Source organism: Eulemur rufifrons, chromosome 4 (assembly GCF_041146395.1).
Source record: "Eulemur rufifrons isolate Redbay chromosome 4, OSU_ERuf_1, whole genome shotgun sequence".
Classification (NCBI taxonomy): Eukaryota; Metazoa; Chordata; class Mammalia; order Primates; family Lemuridae; genus Eulemur; species Eulemur rufifrons.
The window spans coordinates 19,704,882-19,723,716 of record NC_090986.1 but is presented as its reverse complement, the minus strand read 5'-3'; the positions used below and the strand labels follow the sequence as shown (position 1 = coordinate 19,723,716).

The following is an 18,835-nucleotide window of genomic DNA, read 5'->3' as shown; positions in this document are numbered from 1 at the left end:
TGGCACGAGATTAGAGTCATGAGCGGCTGTTCAGAAGCAACTCGTGTGTGAGCCATAGCTGACGTTTTAGCCTTCAGGCTTTGCCCCCAGTAATGTTTTGGTGAGTTCGGTAGAGTTAGGTGGGCAAAGTGTGATTCTTTGCTCTCCTAATTATCTCGAGTGTTTCCAAAAGAACTTCCCAGGAGAATGAGACGGTAAGTATCAGGAACTCTCAATAACACATGTTTGTGCTACTAAGGCTCCATGGAGAGTTTGTTAATTTCCCACGTGGAAGGAAGTGTTTGGCATTATTAGGGCCACACTAACACCATCATGGTGTCCACACTGGAATCAGATTCAATTATGAAATAAATATTTTCTGGAGATTTATACAGCTCTACATAGAGTATTAGTTTGAAGATGACACACACTTAGACTCCATTCCACCTTGCTTTGCATATAAAATTTAACAGCTTTTATTCTTTCACTATGTTTCCTCACCTCTCCCAACTCCAGGTTCTGCTAGACTGCGCACGTTCGGATTATAGAATCTGTTAAAGGGTAATTTTTTTTTTAAGTAAAATCATGACTCATACAAATATAAAGTGGATATGAGAAGATTTCATATAACTTATGAATTAATGAGGGAACTAGAAAGCTGTTATAATCAGTTCAAGCGAGGATTTTCCTAATAGATTGATATTCTTTTTTTTTTATTATTTCATCTTATTATGGGGGAAGATTGATATTCTTTACAGGGGGAAAAATGTTTTGCACGGCTATCACTTTTCTATTAGTTAACATCTTTCTCTAGAGAATTGTGAAACCTAAATAAAATCGAAATCCTTTTAGGATCAGAAAGTTCCTGGAGGCTCCATCATTCCACTGAAGGGATTTCCAGGAATCTCTGTTGCCCCTTACAAAGTCTTAATTTTTTTTCCTTTCCAATCTTAGCATTTCAGAGCTAAAATACCCCTCAGTCAGGGGTTGGCAAACTCTGGCCCCTCGGACAAATGCAGACATCTGGACAAGACCATTCATTTCTCTATTGTCTGTGGCTGTCCCCTACAAAGCCAGAGCTGAACAGTTGAGGCAGAGACCAAATGGTTCACAAAATCTAAAACATTTGCTATCTGGCCCTTCACAGAAAAGTTTGTCAGCCCCTGACCTGTTCATTTAATTGTCACCTGATTGGCATGAGTATAGGAACATACAATACTGATTATCCACAGGCACTTTTGATTTTATTTACTAGGCACTTTTGATTTTATTTACTAAGTCCCATATAATCAAGTTATTGTATCCAGGTCATATTCTCTCCCTTGTTAAGAAAATCCACAGAACAACCAGGGGCCAATTGATTTCAGCCTATCCAGGATCACACATCTACTTAGGGGTTAAGATTAGAACCTGTTTCCATCTCCTGCTTTCTGCTACAGTGCTGCTTTGCTCAGCTGGCCATGACCTCAGTAAGGCCCATGAAGAAGTAAAAGCAATTCCTAATAACCAGTGAGTGGTTTTTAAAAATGGGAACTGTATGCGCATTGCCAATGCCATAATGCATTTTACTTTTATAATGTCTCCGCAGTTCAACAATGTGGAATTCACAGTCAACAAGCTTGTTACCCACTGGCATTTGGGGTTCCTGCTGCCCTCATGGCTATATCCCTGAGTAAGTAGAAATTAGTAGAATTAATAAAAGCCTAGGACCAGGTCAGGACCTACATTAATTATTGTGACTAATAATAACTTTATTATTATTAATTGCAATATTTTTTTTTTGTGAGACAGACTCTCACTCTGTTGCCCTGGGTAGAGTGCAGTGGCATCATCGTAGCTCACTGCAACCTCAAACTTCACACTCAAGCGATCGCTTGCCTCAGCTTCCCAAGTAGCTGGGGGAGCAGGCACATGCCACAATGTCTGGCTAATTTTTCTGTTTTTAGGAGAGATGGGATCTTGCTTTTGCTCAGGCTGGGTATTGAACTCCTGAGCTCAAGCAATCCTCCCCATTTTGCCTCCCAGATTGCTACGATTACAGGTGTGAGCCACCACCGGACCCAGCCAGTCACAATAACTTTGAAAAGTCCATGTAACAAGTTGCAACAAAAGTAGTGTGAAGAATTGCCATGAGATGTTAAACGTGCTCTCAGTACTCAAAGTAGAGTTGGTGTATCCTTTCAGAGGGAATAAGATCAAAAAAAGGTTTACAAGGAAAGGAATCAACTGAGTTGGACATCTGAAGGTGATACTATCTAGGCAGATTAAGATGAAGGTGACAGAATCTGCTAGACTAGCTGAACCCAAGGCTGAAGGCCTTTGTTTTTGTCAACATGTGCTTATCTACAACTTGCTTGAAATGCAACCTGGTTCCACTGCCATTGAAATATTTCCAATGAACATATAAATGTCCATAACCTATAATCTCTACTAGAGATTCTAGTTTCTACTAGAATTCCTTCCCTACGGAAAGAATATATGTGTATATTGGATACATTAATTTGCACATTAGTTCTCGGCATTGGCTTTTTATGAAATGCGAAGAGTTGTCTCCACGGGATGATCTAACTTGAAAGACAATTGAGAAGGGTGCGAGAAGGAAACAGCCCCGTGGCCACCCCAAGTCTTCAGAGCCTCTTCTCCCACTCAGCAGAGGTCGCTGTCAGCTTTGCTCACCTAGCGATGACATATCTCTTTCTCTCTCTCTCTCTCTCTCTCTCATTTTTGTTTTCAAATATCAATAGTATTGAACAGGCCCATTTTTAACCTCTTTTGTTTATGTTGTAGCAATTTAGCTTTCTCTTTACATGTATGCAAGAACTCCGTATTTTCCACTTTTTAATATAACTCTTTTCTTCCATAATTCTGCAGATACTGCCACACTGCCCTAGAAGGCTCACTGATGCCTTCTCCTCCCTCATGCTGGGTGGGAGACAGAGAGCATTCCAACAAGGCTTGCTTTATGCCAGACACTGTGTTAAGCACTTTATGTAAACTCTCATTTAGTCTGTGCAAGTCATTCTTATATCAAAGATTATGCTTTTTCTTATGCAGGAATTGAGAACAGGCCAAATCCTATGCATCAACACCACCTATAGAAATTTCTTTGTTGAAATAGCTCCAGTTAATCAGAAGCTTAAAGTATTAGTTGACAAAAGAAAATGTAGACCCAATCTGTTGGACATCTTTACCATCCATGTGTGTTCAAAAAGGTTAGCATTGGGCAGGAATGTTAATGAATATCTCTTCTGTCAGCTATAAAGGACGTGCATAGGACAGGCACATACTGGGAGATATGCTGGAGATTGGCACCTGTCAAAAACCTCAGGCCTTCTTAATTGCAGAAAACAAGTGGAATTCAAGCCAGGCATCAGGGGTTTTATATTATTGAATTGTGGTATTGGATAATCAGAAATCCTAGTACAGACAGTATTTTCAGAGTCTCTTACAGAAATGCTTTTTTCTGAGTTATTTTCATAATACGCCTAATAAGGTCCCTGGAAGAATGGCCTCATTGAAAAAGTGCTTCTAACTTTTGTAAAACTGTACCTGCAAATGCAATTCATTGTAACGGTGCTTCTGTACAGTGACCACAGAAAAAAATTCTGCTACATATGATTAAATAAAAGATTCAACAGCTTAATTCCTTTTTTCCTGAAGATTAAAAGGAAGAAAATTCCTCTTGCCGTTGCAGCCACAAATTGACACCTACATTTACTGTTTGTGTGGAACAATACATTAATCTGTTATGTGAAAGCACTTACTCCTGTTGTCTCCCTTTACATGGAGATAGAGCTTGTGCTTAAATAGCTGCCCTGAGTGTGTATGAGCTGCCTGGAGTTCTGGGAAGTAGACAGTGTTAGGCTTAAAGGTTTGTATAGTAGAACAAAAATGTAACATTACTGAGAGGCTTTTGTGATTGTTAGAATCAAAAGCACTTTCTGAACTGTGAGGTAGGTAGGCAAGCCCATTCCATACGTAGTACAGTTATTTCCAAAACAAGGTTATAACTCAAATAACTTCTCTCTAGGTTACAGGTAGCTCTGGCAAACACCTTATCAACACATCTTCTTTTGCTCTATCTAGCTGTATTTGTCATTGGCAGTGGAATGTACAAGAAGTTCCAGCCAGAGGGTAACATCCTGGCCAAAGTGGTCAAGTGCATTGGTGTAAGTATTTCTGAAGCTCTTTCTCAATGACATTTAAACACCCCAGAACCTCCTACCTCCTTTAAATTGAAATTTGATTAAGCTTTGACTTTCCTTTAAACATATCTTAATGTTCTTAACTATTTTAATAAATTGAAATCTCTTATACAATTCACCAAATGGAAAAAAACACAAACACAACTCAGAAAGGGGGAACGAAAATGGCTCTTGAGCTTATAAAATAAGATCAGTGGTCAAAGAAAAGCAAATCGAAGTGACTCTTCCCCATTCAGATTGGCAGCCACTGTCTGATGTTTGCTGGAGAGCAGTGGATGGAAATGGGGAGGCCCGGCTTGGTAGTGTGTAGCAAGAGCCTCAAGTGGTCACACACTTAAGAGGCGATAATGCTGCTTTCAAGAATTAAGACTAAAGAAATAAGTTTTAAAAATGAACACAGATTCACACACAATCATTGTAATATTTATAACAGCAAAAATTGAGGTCCACCAAATTGTTTCCAAAAGGAAAATGATTCTTAACTTACAGTCTGTCTGTGCCATGACATGCAGCCCTCAAAAGTCTTGTTATCGGCCGGGCGCGGTGGCTCACGCCTGTAATCCTAGCACTCTGGGAGGCCGAGGTGGGCGGATCATTTGAGCTCAGGAGTTCGAGACCAGCCTGAGCAAGAGCGAGACCCCATCTCTACTAAAAATAGAAAGAAATTATATGGACAGCTAAAAATATATATAGAAAAAATTAGCCGGGCATGGTGGTGCATGCCTGTAGTCCCAGCTACTTGGGAGGCTGAGACAGGAGGATCGCTTGAGCTCAGGAGTTTGAGGTTGCTGTGAGCTAGGCTGACGCCACGGCACTCACTCTAGCCTGGGCAACAGAGTGAGACTCTGTCTCAAAAAAAAAAAAAAAAAAAAAGTCTTGTTATCAAGGAATATTTGATCATAGGAATGTGCAGAAGACAGTTTCTTCCATATGCATCTACATCAAGTATGTACACACAGGTCCATTTATAAGCAGGAAACAAACGTTGAGAGTAGGAATCTTTACATAATGGAATTAAGTAATTTTTCCCATATACTCCCTATTTTTTTACTGAACATACTGTATATGTTGTATAACAGGGGAAAAAATGGGTAACTTATTTATATTTTAAAAATTCATGGGTAATCTTTTGGATGGAAAGGTAGCCTTAAGATAATTTTAGATTACTTTCTTTTTACCTGGCCTTATTGCATTAGATTATTGTACTGTATTTCAATTGTATTATATTATACAATCATATTATTGTATTGTGTTTCACTTTGTGAAATAAATGTGTCCTCTCTTTGTCAAGAAAAATTCCCTTCAGGTGCAGGTCTTCCCTTTTCTTCTAACAGCAGATCTATTCCCACCAAACAGCTTTTTCAAGCAAAGAGGGGACCTTACTAACGATCTATCCAGGTTCTTCCTTATCAAGTAACTGACAAGATAGTTCAAACTCCAGGCCGGGCGCGGTGGCTCACGCCTGTAATCCTAGCACTCTGGGAGGCCGAAGTGGGCGGATCGTTTGAGCTCAGGAGTTCGAGACCAGCCTGAGCAAGAGCGAGACCCCATCTCTACTAAAAATAGAAAGAAATTATATGGACAGCTAAAAATATATATAGAAAAAATTAGCCGGGCATGGTGGTGCATGCCTGTAGTCCCAGCTACTCGGGAGGCTGAGACAGGAGGATCGCTTGAGCTCAGGAGTTTGAGGTTGCTGTGAGCTAGGCTGACGCCACGGCACTCACTCTAGCCTGGGCAACAGAGTGAGACTCTGTCTCAAAAAAAAAAAAACAAACAAACAAACTCCAGAAGAACTTCAAGCTGTTTAGAGTCATGAGAACTGTATTGCCTGGAATCCTAAAATCAGCCTGTAGCTTTGAATTGTTGCCTTCTAATCACATGCATGTCCCCAGCTATGACAAACATCTCCTTCTCTTGTTGCTGCATCGTTGCAAAGACACTTTGCTTTTCCTAAAGGCCTCTCCTAAACAGCACTAGCCAGGAATCGCAGTAGCCCCTAATGCAATGAAGGGTGGGTCAGCATATTTATCTGACCAGTGTTACCGTATTTTAAAATGTTTCCAAATATCCTTTTTTAAATATAAATGTGTTTCTATATAGCAGGTTGTCACTCTTAAATTTAAAAACTGATACTCAATTCAGTTATGGGAAATCTTTTAAGTGTATTTGGAACAACTTATTATGTAAATCTAGTTTTTCAAACATAAACTTTATGAATTTAAATACAGATGAAATATTTCTGATAAAAATTTAGCATCTAAATTGAGATGTGCCAAAAGTGCAAAATATTCCCTGATTGGTGAACGCTCAGTATCAACAAAGAATGTAAACATTCTCATTCATTTTTAAAATATTGGTTACATATTAAAATCATAGTTGTGGTTTATTGGGTTAAACAAAATATATTTTAAATGAATTTCACCTGTTTCACTTTTGCTTGTTAATGTTTCTACCAGAAAACTTAAATTGCAAATGTGTCTGTTATATTTCTCTTGCACCTGCTTCCCTAGGGGATCTGAGGAGTAGAGACAGGGTGACTCTGTTTCCCCAAAGTCAAACACTCTTAGGTAGAAAGAGACTAGAAATAAATGCATCATTTGTGCCTTTAACATGCTCATATACTAATACATATGCAATTTTATGTTTTGCTTTTCTCACAAACATATTTTTCCAGTTTAGAGGGTTCGTTGAAATGTGTTTCCCTGATAAACTCATTGATTCTGTTTTGAAATTTGATTTTTCTCCTTCCTTCAGTTTGCCATCAAAAATCGATTTAGACATCGGAGTAAGACATTTCCCAAGAGGGAGCACTGGCTGGACTGGGCTAAAGAGAAGTATGACGTGAGTAACCACCATTGCCACCGTGATCCCAATTCCTGCAGGAAGTGAACGTCTAATATCCTGATTCAGATTGTTAAGGCCACAGGGACAGAACTATCACTTGTATCTCCCCAGCCTTCGTTAGCGGGTCACACGACACTGTGCACGAGTGCATGTTTTTAACTGGGAAGAACTTGATAAATAATGGATATAATTCATCTGGAAACAATATTACCTTTCCATGGTGTTTCATTTGGTATAATCTGCCATTAATTCTATGTGATTGTGATCACGTGGAATTAATTTAGTTTGAATATAGAAGACTTAAGTGTTGCTGGAGGGGGTGGTGGGATTTACCTTTGGTGACAGTTACATTTAGTCTATTGAAGTAATTTACCTCCTAAATAAATGTTTGTGCTTATATTTTATTTTATTTTATTTTATTTTATTTTTTGAGACAGAGTCTCACTCTGTTGCCCAGGCTAGAGTGAGTGCCGTGGCGTCAGCCTAGCTCACAGCAACCTCAAACTCCTGAGCTCGAGCGATCCTCCTGTCTCAGCCTCCCGAGTAGCTGGGACTACAGGCATGCACCACCATGCCAGGCTAATTTTTTTCTATATATATTTTTAGCTGTCCATATAATTTCTTTCTATTTTTAATAGAGATGGGGTCTCGCTCTTGCTCAAGCTGGTCTCGAACTCCTGAGCTCAAATGATCCGCCCACCTCGGCCTCCCAGAGTGCTAGGATTATAGGCGTGAGCCACCGCGCCCGGCCAGAAATTTTCAGTTTTCTAAAGAAACCAGTGATCAATGAATCAGCTCCCAGTTTGTCTCTAGACACAAATATCCGCCTCTGCACTGAGACTCAGCACCTGACAGCTGAGTGACACCGGTCGGCTGATTTGTCCTCCCCCCCAACCGCAGGAGCGGCTCATCTGCCAAATTAAGATGGTTACGAGGGTGATGTTCCTGTACATTCCACTCCCGATGTTCTGGGCCTTGTTTGACCAGCAGGTAACGTGAAACTGCTCTGCGCGTCTTTACTCAGCAAACGCGCACAGGGCACTGCGTGTGCCCGGCCGCTCTTGGTGTTTAGCTCCTAAGTTCCTCCCAGCTTCTTTTGTATATTTCACTCATTTAATTTTAGATCACATTGAGTTCATTTGTCAAAACAAAACAAAACAAAACAATTCTAGGTGGTTCTGTCCACATTTCTGTTGCAAAACAATGAAGAAAATTAGGTACATCAGGTAAAGTAGCCTTGGGAAACATTTCATCAAACCATCCAGGACTCTTGCAAAACAGAGTAAACAGTTTGTTTTCCTACTGATACAGCATGTTGAAAAGATGTATTGCCTTTTATGGCATCCACAGATTATTTAAACTAAGAGGGCCTGGGTGTCTTCCACTGTCAAATGGAATGCTTGGGATGGGAAATGACTCCAACAAAGTCAGCCCTCTCTGAGCAGGGACCAAGAACCGGATGGTTGACTTGTGCTCTTTCTACCACAGCCTTAGGACACATGCCTAAGAATTTTTCACAATAGTATCAGACAAGTCAATGCATGATGCCTGTAGCCAAAGCAATCAGATACTATTTCTTTTAGAAACTGAAGTTTTAAAAAAATTTATGAAGACATGGCTTTATTGTGCAGGAGGATTATTACAGAGGTAAACTGTTTCTGGAAAGAAATTTCAGCATACACATTAATCTCCTTATCTGTAAGTGTGAAATTTAGACTACCATCGTAAAGAACAGGGAGGGAGGCAGTCATGCATGCGGGGTAGTAGGTGGTTATTCGGGTCAGAAGTGCACAAGAAACACACTCCTCACCTAGCAGCTGTGTGACTTGGGGTAGTAACTCTTCACCCTTCTGAAGGGCTCATAGTAACCTACCTCAAGGTACAAGGATCCAATTAGTGAAAGCATGTAAAGTACTCTGTAACAGGCTTATATTAAAAACTCAGACATGGGTAGGTTTCCTGATTTTGTTTTGGAGACAGAGTCTCGCTCTGTTGCCCAGGTTAGAGTGCCGTGGCGTCAGCCTAGCTCACAGCAACATCAAACTCCTGGGCTCAAGCAATCTTCCTGACACAACCTCCTAAGTAGCTGGGACTACAGGCATGCACCACCATGCCTGGCTAATTTTTTCTATATAATTTTAGTTGTCTGGCTGATTTCTTTCTATTTTTATTTATTTATTTATTTATTTATTGAGACAGAGTCTCACTCTGTTGCCCTGGCTAGAGTGCTGTGGTGTCAGCCTAGCTCACAGCAACCTCAGACTCCTGGACTCAAGCAATCCTCCTGCCTCAGCCTCCCGAGTAGCTGGGACTACAGGCATGTGCCACCATGCCCGGCTAATTTTTTCTATATATACTTTTAGTTGTCCAGCTAATTTCTTTCTATTTTTAGTAGAGACGGGGATCTCGCTCTTGCTCAGGCTGTTCTTGAACTCCTGACCTTGAGCTATCCTCCCACCTCGGCCTCCCAGAATGCTAGGATTACAGGTGTGAGCCACCATGCCTGGCCAGTTATCTGACTTTCTATGATGTCCTCATAGTGGATTTGACAGATTCTTATTGACACATTTACATGTTTAGTCTTCCGTGGAAATAATAATATATACTTGTACAGTCCTGGGCCATCTTTCACTATAAAATGGGTTGACGATCACTGGGGTGCCCAGTTTAAATCCATCGCTCCCTCTCGTGATGGAGATCTGGTTTCAGCCAGCACACGATGTCAAAAACGGCTCCGAAGCCCTCATAGGAATGCTCTTGAATCCTCGATGCCGGTGAATACATACGATCCACAGCACACAGAGCTGCTTTCACCTTGCAGATGGTGTCGTGCTTTCCCGCAAGCCTCAGAAATGCCTGTGCGTATTTCTAGAGACAGCTGCATCTCAGAGCAGTACTTTGTGCATCTGCATGAGGGGCTGGAATACCGTGGACTCTGTTCACGGTACGACAGAAACACAACCCGTTTCTTTTCACCTAGTGTTAACATAGAGCTGGGAGGCTAACCAGATGTTTAAAACCAATTTAAATCCCATGACATTTCAATCCTCATTACTGGTTTGGAAAAGACTCAACGCTGACTTGTAACATTTTAAAAACCCACATTCCCAATGTTGCAGTAACCGTGTTCGTTTTTAAGGGCTCCCGGTGGACGCTGCAAGCAACAACCATGAGCGGGAAAATTGTAAGTTTGGGATGTCAAGACATTTGACCTTCCCCGGTCACTACGCCTTTGTTTTTGTCCCTTTGTCCCTGTTCTCCTTCCCTTTAATGACATTTTTCAATGATATTTTTAATTCTCTGTTTAGGGAGCTATAGAAATTCAGCCAGATCAGATGCAGGTAGGAGAAAATACTTAAGTTGCTGTCAGAGATCAAAGTCGTCTTGGAGACAACATTTAACATTTTCCCTCCACTTTGTCTGCAGACCCTGAATGCCATCTTGATTATTATCATGGTCCCCATCTTCGATGCTGTGGTGTATCCTCTGATTGAAAAATGCGGTTTCAATTTCACGTAGGTGACTGCTTGGCTGGGTTGGTTGAGGCTCCCTTGGTCCCGGGGCTTTGCAGTGGGCTGCGGTCCCCGCCCCGGGGCTCCGTGGAAAGGACGCCTGCAGCCCCTCCCACAGAATCACCTAGATATGGGGTTTGAAGAATGAATTAAACAGATGCGTGTGTGCTGAGGTTTCTGAAAATATCCTTTAAGATAAAAGTGCTGCTAATGAAAGCCTGAAAACCCTCTGATTGAGGTTCTCTTAGGTGTGTAGATGATAGAAGTGTTCATTGTAATCTGAAATTTAGTTTCTAGAATTTAAGTGTAAATATGCTAATGAGAAGGTATATTCCCTTGATCCTCCTCCAAGGAGACTGAGGCTTGTACAGGCAAACTCCCCACAGGCATTTTGGTCATGAACAACAAAGGGAGAGACCCTTTCAAGCTCATGTGCTTTTGTAGGGAAGTTAGTTTTGTTTAGGGGACGGGCGGGCAGGGGAGGCGTTTCCTTTGGGGGCTTATCATTAGCTCTTCTATACTAGACTGGCTGTGGGAATCACTCCCTTCTTGTCCCAACCAGCTCCTTTAGGAGGATGACAGTTGGAATGTTCCTGGCTTCCATGGCCTTTGTGGTGGCTGCAATTGTGCAAGTGGAAATTGACGTGAGTTGTCCTCTGATTCTCCACTATCCTCTCCTGGTGGGCTCAGGTGGCGCATTCAGAATCTTCCTTCTCCAGGACTGAGAGGATGAGGGGAGGCCAGGGCTGTCCCTAGAAAGCAAGGTCTGGAGCTGCAGACGGTGTGAGGAAGGGGTGAACTTCGGGTTCTTATCCCTGCGCGGGTGCAGCTGGGAGTACTCACATGGATGGCCTTCATTAGGAGAAAAAATCTCACATAAGTAGTTGGCATTGATAGTACAGTTTTTGTAATGGGAGAGAGGTTTATGGAACATGTTCTTTTACTGTGTGAACTCCTAGGAGATCTGGCCAAAAGAAGATCATCATTTACAAACAAGCATCACTTCAAAAATGTGTAATTGTTTTTTTGATGTGAAAATGCATTTTGGATTCTAATTTTTCTAATAATAATTAGTTCCCAAGATACTCCACACATCTGTTGGACCAGAGTGGGCAAAACTAGACTCTTAATACTGTTATCTGAGATCAAATCCCAGAAACAGGGCTATGTGGTACATAAGAAAGGAGGTAAGAGGATCTCTCTCCATTTCTCTCTCTCTCTGTCCCCTCCCTGACCCACCTCTCTCTTCTCTCTGTCTCTCTCTCCATCTCTCCCTCCCTCTTTTTATTTCTTAAAAATAATTTTTTATTTTTAATTGTGGTAAAATACACATAACATAAAATGTACCATCTTATTCATTTTTGAGTGCACAGTTCAACGGTGTGAAGGACATTCACATTGTTGTGCAACCAACCTCCAGAACTCTTTCCATCTTGCAAAACTGAAACTCTGTACCCATTAAACAACAGCTCCCATTTCTCCCTCCCCCAGCCCCTGGCAACCCCCAGTCTATTTTCTGTCTCTGTGAATATGATCACACACATAAGTGCAATCATACAGTATTCGTCCTTTTGTGACTGGTTTATTCACTTAATGTAATGTCCTCAGAGTTCACCCCCATGTTGTGGCATGTGTCAGAATTTCCTTCCTTTTTTAAGGTTAATATTCCATTGTGTGTCTGCACCACATTTTGTCTATTCTGTCATCCCTGGATGGGCACTTGAGTTACTTCCACCTTTGGGCAACACTAAATAGTGCTGCTAGGAACGTGGGGTACTTACTCCCTCTTGAACACGGAAACTGAGTTGTGGGCCAAGGCAGACATAGGTTGCTTCACTGACACTGGGATTTGAGCGAGGACGCTGTAGACAAAAGAGAAAAACTCTGAGCACAGGTGTGGAGGCAGGAGGGCATAAGAATTTGTGAGAAGATGTTGACGGCGCCACGTCCAGGGCTGAGGACGGGGCTCCAGAGTTACAGGGAGGACAGGGGATTCGGGGAAGAGCTGGTCCCAGGTGTCACCACAAGGGGGATGTTCCTTTAGGCTGTGGTTGCTCTGACCACTCAGATATCAGGCTTCAGATCTTGGCATCCTTTGACCTGGCCCTGGCTAGAGAGGACAAAGAGCGCCCTCTTTCTGACTACTTCAAGATTCTGCACAAATGTCATTTTCTGTGGGTGCCACGAGGCCAGTGACTGGCGCTGAGTGGGGGTGACTGGCATGTCTCAGGCAGCGCAGCTTCGCACAGCTGGGGAAGTGCCCAGGGCCAGGGTGAGATTCTCTTCAACGTTGCACTGAAGACCTCACTGCCAATTTTCTTTTATTTTGCTCAGAAAACTCTTCCAGTCTTTCCCAAAGGAAACGAAGTCCAAATTAAAGTTTTGAATGTAGGAAATGATAGCATGACTATATTTTTTCCTGGGAACATGGTGACACTTGACCCAATGTCTCAAGTAAGTACAAGGAAATGTAACCTTTTCTTTCTTCATCGTTTTACCTGAGTTATGGTAGGATTTGGGGAAGCTGTTCTTCTTGGTCCTTGTACAAGTCCCAGCCCAGCCCAGAGGTGAAATGTCTAAGTATCTTGATCTCATTTTGTCTTTACTGGAAACCAGTGTGCCTCCAACTGTACTGTGTACACAGATCACCTGGGGAGCTTGTTAAAAGGCAGGTTCTTAATCAGTAGGTCTGGAATGCTGCATGTTTAACAGGCTCTCTAGTCACGTGCTGCGGGGCATGGAGCCACTTCAACAGCAGGGATCTAGGTCAGTGGTTCTAACCTGAGGGTGATTTGGACCCTGGGGACATTGGGTAATCTCTGCAGACATTTGCTGTTGTTGCAACTGGGAGTGTGCTGCTGGTGTCTCATATGTAGAAGCCCGGGGAGCTACACACAGTCTTCCATAACAAACACTTACCTGGCCCAACTGTCACCAGCACCAAGCTCAGAAAGCCCTAAGATGGTCATTGTTCCGGATCAGTGATTGTCAACCTTGACTCCATCTTGGGATCCCCTGGAGAGCTTTGCCAGTTCTGATACCTGGGTCCCAACCCCAGAGATTTTCATGTAGCTGGCCTCATTCCTGTTCAGCCATGGTAGAGAACTTAGACCTTGCCAAACTAGTAACCTCAAACAAAAAAAAATCCTGACTCCTAATGCTTGGAGCAGCCCAGTATTGATTTTCCCCAGGGCTGGTGCTTTTAACCCTGATGTTCTCTGCCCAGTGGTGGAAATAATTTCCATAGCATTTATCTTCATAAAGCAAAATAAAAGTGAAATGCTTGGTGAGAAGTTTAATTCCCGGGGTAGTGTTAATACTAAAAACCCTCATGATAGAGAACGTAAGAGTGGGCAGGAGACTGAGGCACGTACAGGCCAGCTCCCCACAGGCATGTTTTGATATGTACGAACATGAACTTGGAAACGTGGACTGTCGTCCTATAACGTGCTGTTCCAACGTGCAGGTGCACAGTGCCGAACCAGACTCTGTGGTACTAACCATGACTCCTTCCCCATCTGTAGACAGATGAATTTATGACTTTTGATGTAGACAAACTGACAAGTATAAACATTTCTTCTGCTGGCTCACCAGTCACTGCCGTAACTGAAGACTTTAAGCAGGGCCAGCGCCACACCCTCCTCGTGTGGGACCCCAGTTACTACCGCGTGGTAAGTAGTTCAGCACCCACAGCTGGGTCCTTGCTGCTGGGGACGTGAGACAGGGCTTCTTATTGGTGTGACTTTGTTTTGTCCCTGTGTAGTATTATATGAGGTCATCCTCAGTCTATCCCTTCTTCAAGAATGCCAGTCTTCAAGTCCACTTTGGACAGTGTACTTGACTTCCAAGTACTTCCAAGAAAACTTTGACTGGGGGATGGGGAGGTTTAATATTAATTAAAAAATAAAACTTTTTAAAAAACTTCTAGGCTGAGTGTGGTGACTCACGCCTGTAATCGTAGCACTCTGGGAGGCTGAGGCGGGAGGATTGCTCGAAGTCAGGAGTTCAAGACTAGCCTGAGCAAAAGTGAGACCCCATCTCTACTAAAAATAGAAAGAAATTAGCTGGATAACTAAAAACATATAGAAAAAATTAGCCAGGCATGGTGGTGCATGCCTGTAGTCCCAGCTACTAGGGAGGCTGAGGCAGGAGGATCGCTTGAGCCCAGGAGTTTGAGGTTGTTGTAAGCTAAGCTGACGCCATGGCACTCTAGCCAGGAAAACAGAATGAGACTCTGTCTCAAAAACAACAACAACAACAACAACAACAACAACAAAAACTTCTAGACATTGTATACAGTCTGAGCAAATGTGTGCCTGTATGTGTGTTTCTGTGTATACACAAGTCACGCAGAATACACAGGTGTATTCTCAGGGACTTTTTGGGTTTTTTGTTTTGTTTTGTTTGAACTAAAGTAAGTTTAAATTGTGCTTATTTGTTAACAGATTATATTTATAGTCAACTACAATACATTCCTTTTCCCTTGGAAGTCTCTTATTTTCCCCAGAAATAAGGGCAATTTGAAGTCATTCAGAGCTTTTCATTTTCTCTTCCTCAGGGACTTTTTTGGATGAAGTTTTAAATATATTTTTAATTACATTAATTTTAAACATTTGCACTGAGTAGTTGGAAAATTAGAGCAGTCTCTGAAAAAATATGGTGAATACATCAGGTAAAAGCAATAGAATACTACACACACAAAATATTTCATGACAAACTATAGATATGTAGATATGACATTCAGTACAAGAAGCAGCTATGAAGAGTTGCAGGCATTCTGTAAGGTGAAGCTAAGTGAGATTCTACAGAACTGCTATGCAGAATTAAAACTCTCGGTTGTTTGCTTAATTAGGGAGCTGTTGAGTGGTTTGTTCTAAGTTCTTAGAGAGCAGTGTTCCCTGGAACCACAGGCCAGCAAGGATCAAACACTGCAGAGGCTCATGTTAGCCTTAGGGAAAATCAGGCCTGAAGAAATCGCCCTTCAAATGTAATCGGGCCCTTAGCTCCTAGGATAAGTGTCAACGCTGCCTTCTCAGAGACTGAAAAGTTCATCTGCATTTATTCTAACGAGTAAGATTTTGAAATTGTTCTTATATTACTGTTTTCTTTCTCAGGTAAATGATGGCCTTAGCAAGAAGCCAGATAAAGGACAAAATGGAATCAGGTATGTATATTTCTTCAACACTTAAGTTATATCAGCTTCTTATGGAAGTAATGCAAACCCGTAGTAAAGCCCAGCTGTAACAAGGATATAAAAGGGGAATGCGGGGTTTGTCCCAGGAATGTAAGGTAGTTTAATATTTTAAACAATCAATAAAAGCCATCATCTTAATAAACTAAAGAGGAAAATTCACATGATATTATCAACTGATGCAGAAAAGATGTTTGATAAAATTCAGCATCCGTTCGTGATAACAACTCTCAGCAAACTAGGAATAGGAGGGAAAAGGGGCATCTACAGAAACTCGAGCTAACGTTATGGTGAGTGGAAGTCTAAAGCTCTGCACTAAGATCAGGGACAAGGGAGGAGTGTCCATTCTCGCACTCCCATTCAACATCCTTCTGGTTGCCAGAGCAATGAGACAAGAAAAAGAAGTAAAAGCATCTAGATTGGAAAGGAAGAAATAAAACTATTCCTACACCCAGATGACAGTTGTCTACATAGAAAGTCCCCAGGACTCTGCCCAACAAAGCTCATAGAATCAATAAGTGAGTTTAGAAAGATCACAGGATGCAAAGGCAACAATAAAAAATCCATCACATTTCTGTATACTAGAAATGAACCATTGACAACAGAAATTTAAAAACCATATCATTTTTGCTATTGCCCCCCAAAATATGAAAGACTTGGATATAAGTCTAACAAAATGTGCAGGATTTAAGTGCTGAAAACTATAAAATGCTTAGGAAAGAAATCAGCAAAGAGCTAAGTAAATGGAGAGACATCTGTGTTTGTTAACCAGAAGACTGTATGGTAAAGATGTCAATTTTTCCAAAATTTATCTATAGGTTTAGTTCAATTCCTATCAAAAAATCATTGAATTGGGTGTGGTGGCTCACGGATATAATCCCAGCACTTTGGGAGGCCGAGGCAGGAGGATCACTTGAGGCCAGGAGTTCAAGACCAACCTGAACAACACAGCAAGACCCTGTCTCTACACAAAAATAGAAAAATTAGCTGGGCATGGTGATGGGCCCCTGTAGTCCCACCTGCTTGGAAGGCTGAGGTAGGAGGATCGCTTGAGCCTGGAGTTTGAGGTTGCAGTGACCTATGATAATGCCACTATACACTAGCCCAGGTGACAGGGCGAGACTCTGTCTCAAAATAAAAACAAAAAACAAACAAACAAAAAAACTTCTAAAAGAAAAAACAATTAGCCAGGTGTGGTGGCACACTCCTGTACTCTCAGCTACTCGGGAGGCTGAGGAGGCAGGTGGATTGATTTAGCCCAGAAGTTTGAGGTTTCAATGAGCTATGATAATGCCACTGTACTCTGGTCCAGGCAACAGAGACTTTGTCTCAAAAAAATAAATAAATAAAAATAAATTAATTTTTAAGAATCATAGCATTATTTTTATAGATATAAACAAGCTGATTCTAAAATTTATATGGAAAGGTAGACGAATTGGAATCACTAAAATAATTTTGAAAAAGAATAACATGGAAAGAGTCTTACTACTGTTAATTTTAAAACTTACTCTAAAGGTACAATAATCAAGACAAAGTTGTTTTGGCAAAGCAATAGACTCATAAATGAATGGAACAGTCCAGAAATAGACCCACACGAGTGAAGCCGACTGATTTTTGCCATAGGTGCAAAGACAATTCAATGGATTAAAGAAAGTCTTTTCAACAAATGGTGTTGAAACATTTAGACATTTATATGTAAAAAATGAACTTGACCTAAACCTCACATCTTATGCAAAATTTCTATACAAAATTTATATAAAAATCTTTATACATCTTATATGAAAATTAACTCAAAATTTATTATAGATCTACATGTAAAATGTAAAACTATAAAATTTTTATAAGAAACATAAAAAAAAAATCCTTGTGACCTTGGGCTCTTAGATATGACACCAAAAGTACAATCCATAGAAGAAAAATTTGATAAATTAGACATCATCAAAACTAAAAATGTTCTGTCAATGTCACTCTTACGAGATGAAGAGATAAGCTACAAACTGGAAGAAAATTTTTTTTTTTTTTTTTGAGACAGAGTCTCGCTTTGTTGCCCGGGCTAGAGTGAGTGCCGTGGCGTCAGCCTAGCTCACAGCAACCTCAAACTCCTGGGCTTAAGCGATCCTACCGCCTCAGCCTCCCGAGTAGCTGGGACTACAGGCATGCGCCACCATGCCCAGCTAATTTTTTTCTATATATATTTTAGTTGGCCAGATAATTTCTTTCTATTTTCAGTAGAGATGGAGTCTCGCTCTTGCTCAGGCTGGTCTCGAACTGCTGACCTCGAGTGATCCACCGGCTTCGGCCTCCCACAGTGCTAGGATTACAGGCGTGAGCCACCGCGCCCGGCCTGGAAGAAAATTTTTAAATCACATCTCTAACAAGGAACTTGTATCCAGAATATATAAAGTACTCTCACAACGCAATAATAAGAAAATAATCCAATTAAAAAATAAAGCACAGTCCTGGTGTCTGAGGGATTCCCAGGGCCCAGCAAAGGGAGCAAGTCTCCAGAGTCCTGGAGACAAGGGGTAACACTCCGAAATCGGGACTCACGTTCCCCTCCACCCTCCTGGGCCCAGCAGCTGCCAAGTACAAAGGCTGCAGCGCCTGGCACACAGATGCAGCGTTGCTTCACCGATCGATTGCCTCTCTGAGGTGCCCGCGAGTGCGCTGGTGGAGAAGCTTCCAGAACCAGCTGAGGGGCGGCTGTCCTGTGAGACTGCAGAGAGTCCACGACAGGGTCTGGACGCCAGGAAGGAAGCCGTGGTTCAGGCAGAGGAAGCGGCTGCTGAGATTACCGGAAACCAGAGATGCAGGAGAAGAAACGCTTGAAGAAGGAAAAGAAAAGACTGGCGGCGCTTGTCCTGGCTGCTTCGGAAAACAGCAGGAGCACTCGGGAGGAGCGTGAGAAGACGGCTGAAAAACGCAAAAAGAAGAAAAAGCAAAAGCCCCAGGAGTTGTCTCAGGAGAATGGAATGGAAGACCACCCATCTGTCTGTCTCCAAACCCAAGACCAAGAGGCCTCTTTCCAAGCAGGAGGGGTGGTTTCCTGACCTTGCAGAGGCCACTGGCAGCGTGAGTCTTCCCAAGAAGAAGGAGTCTTC

General features: G+C 41.9%; 1 protein-coding gene across 1 annotated transcript in view; it reads left to right on the top strand.

Moving 5' to 3' along the window:
• The window catches only part of SLC15A1 (solute carrier family 15 member 1), a 66,491-nt gene that overhangs the window by 36,824 nt on the left and 10,832 nt on the right, over positions 1-18,835 (top strand). The window contains exons 9-19 of the mRNA XM_069467591.1: positions 1,568-1,651; positions 4,066-4,148; positions 6,942-7,028; positions 7,932-8,021; positions 10,171-10,215; positions 10,340-10,372; positions 10,458-10,546; positions 11,106-11,187; positions 12,878-12,997; positions 14,068-14,214; positions 15,658-15,707. Coding sequence (XP_069323692.1) covers positions 1,568-1,651; positions 4,066-4,148; positions 6,942-7,028; positions 7,932-8,021; positions 10,171-10,215; positions 10,340-10,372; positions 10,458-10,546; positions 11,106-11,187; positions 12,878-12,997; positions 14,068-14,214; positions 15,658-15,707 — 910 coding nt within the window. The remainder of the gene's footprint in view (positions 1-1,567; positions 1,652-4,065; positions 4,149-6,941; positions 7,029-7,931; positions 8,022-10,170; positions 10,216-10,339; positions 10,373-10,457; positions 10,547-11,105; positions 11,188-12,877; positions 12,998-14,067; positions 14,215-15,657; positions 15,708-18,835) is intronic.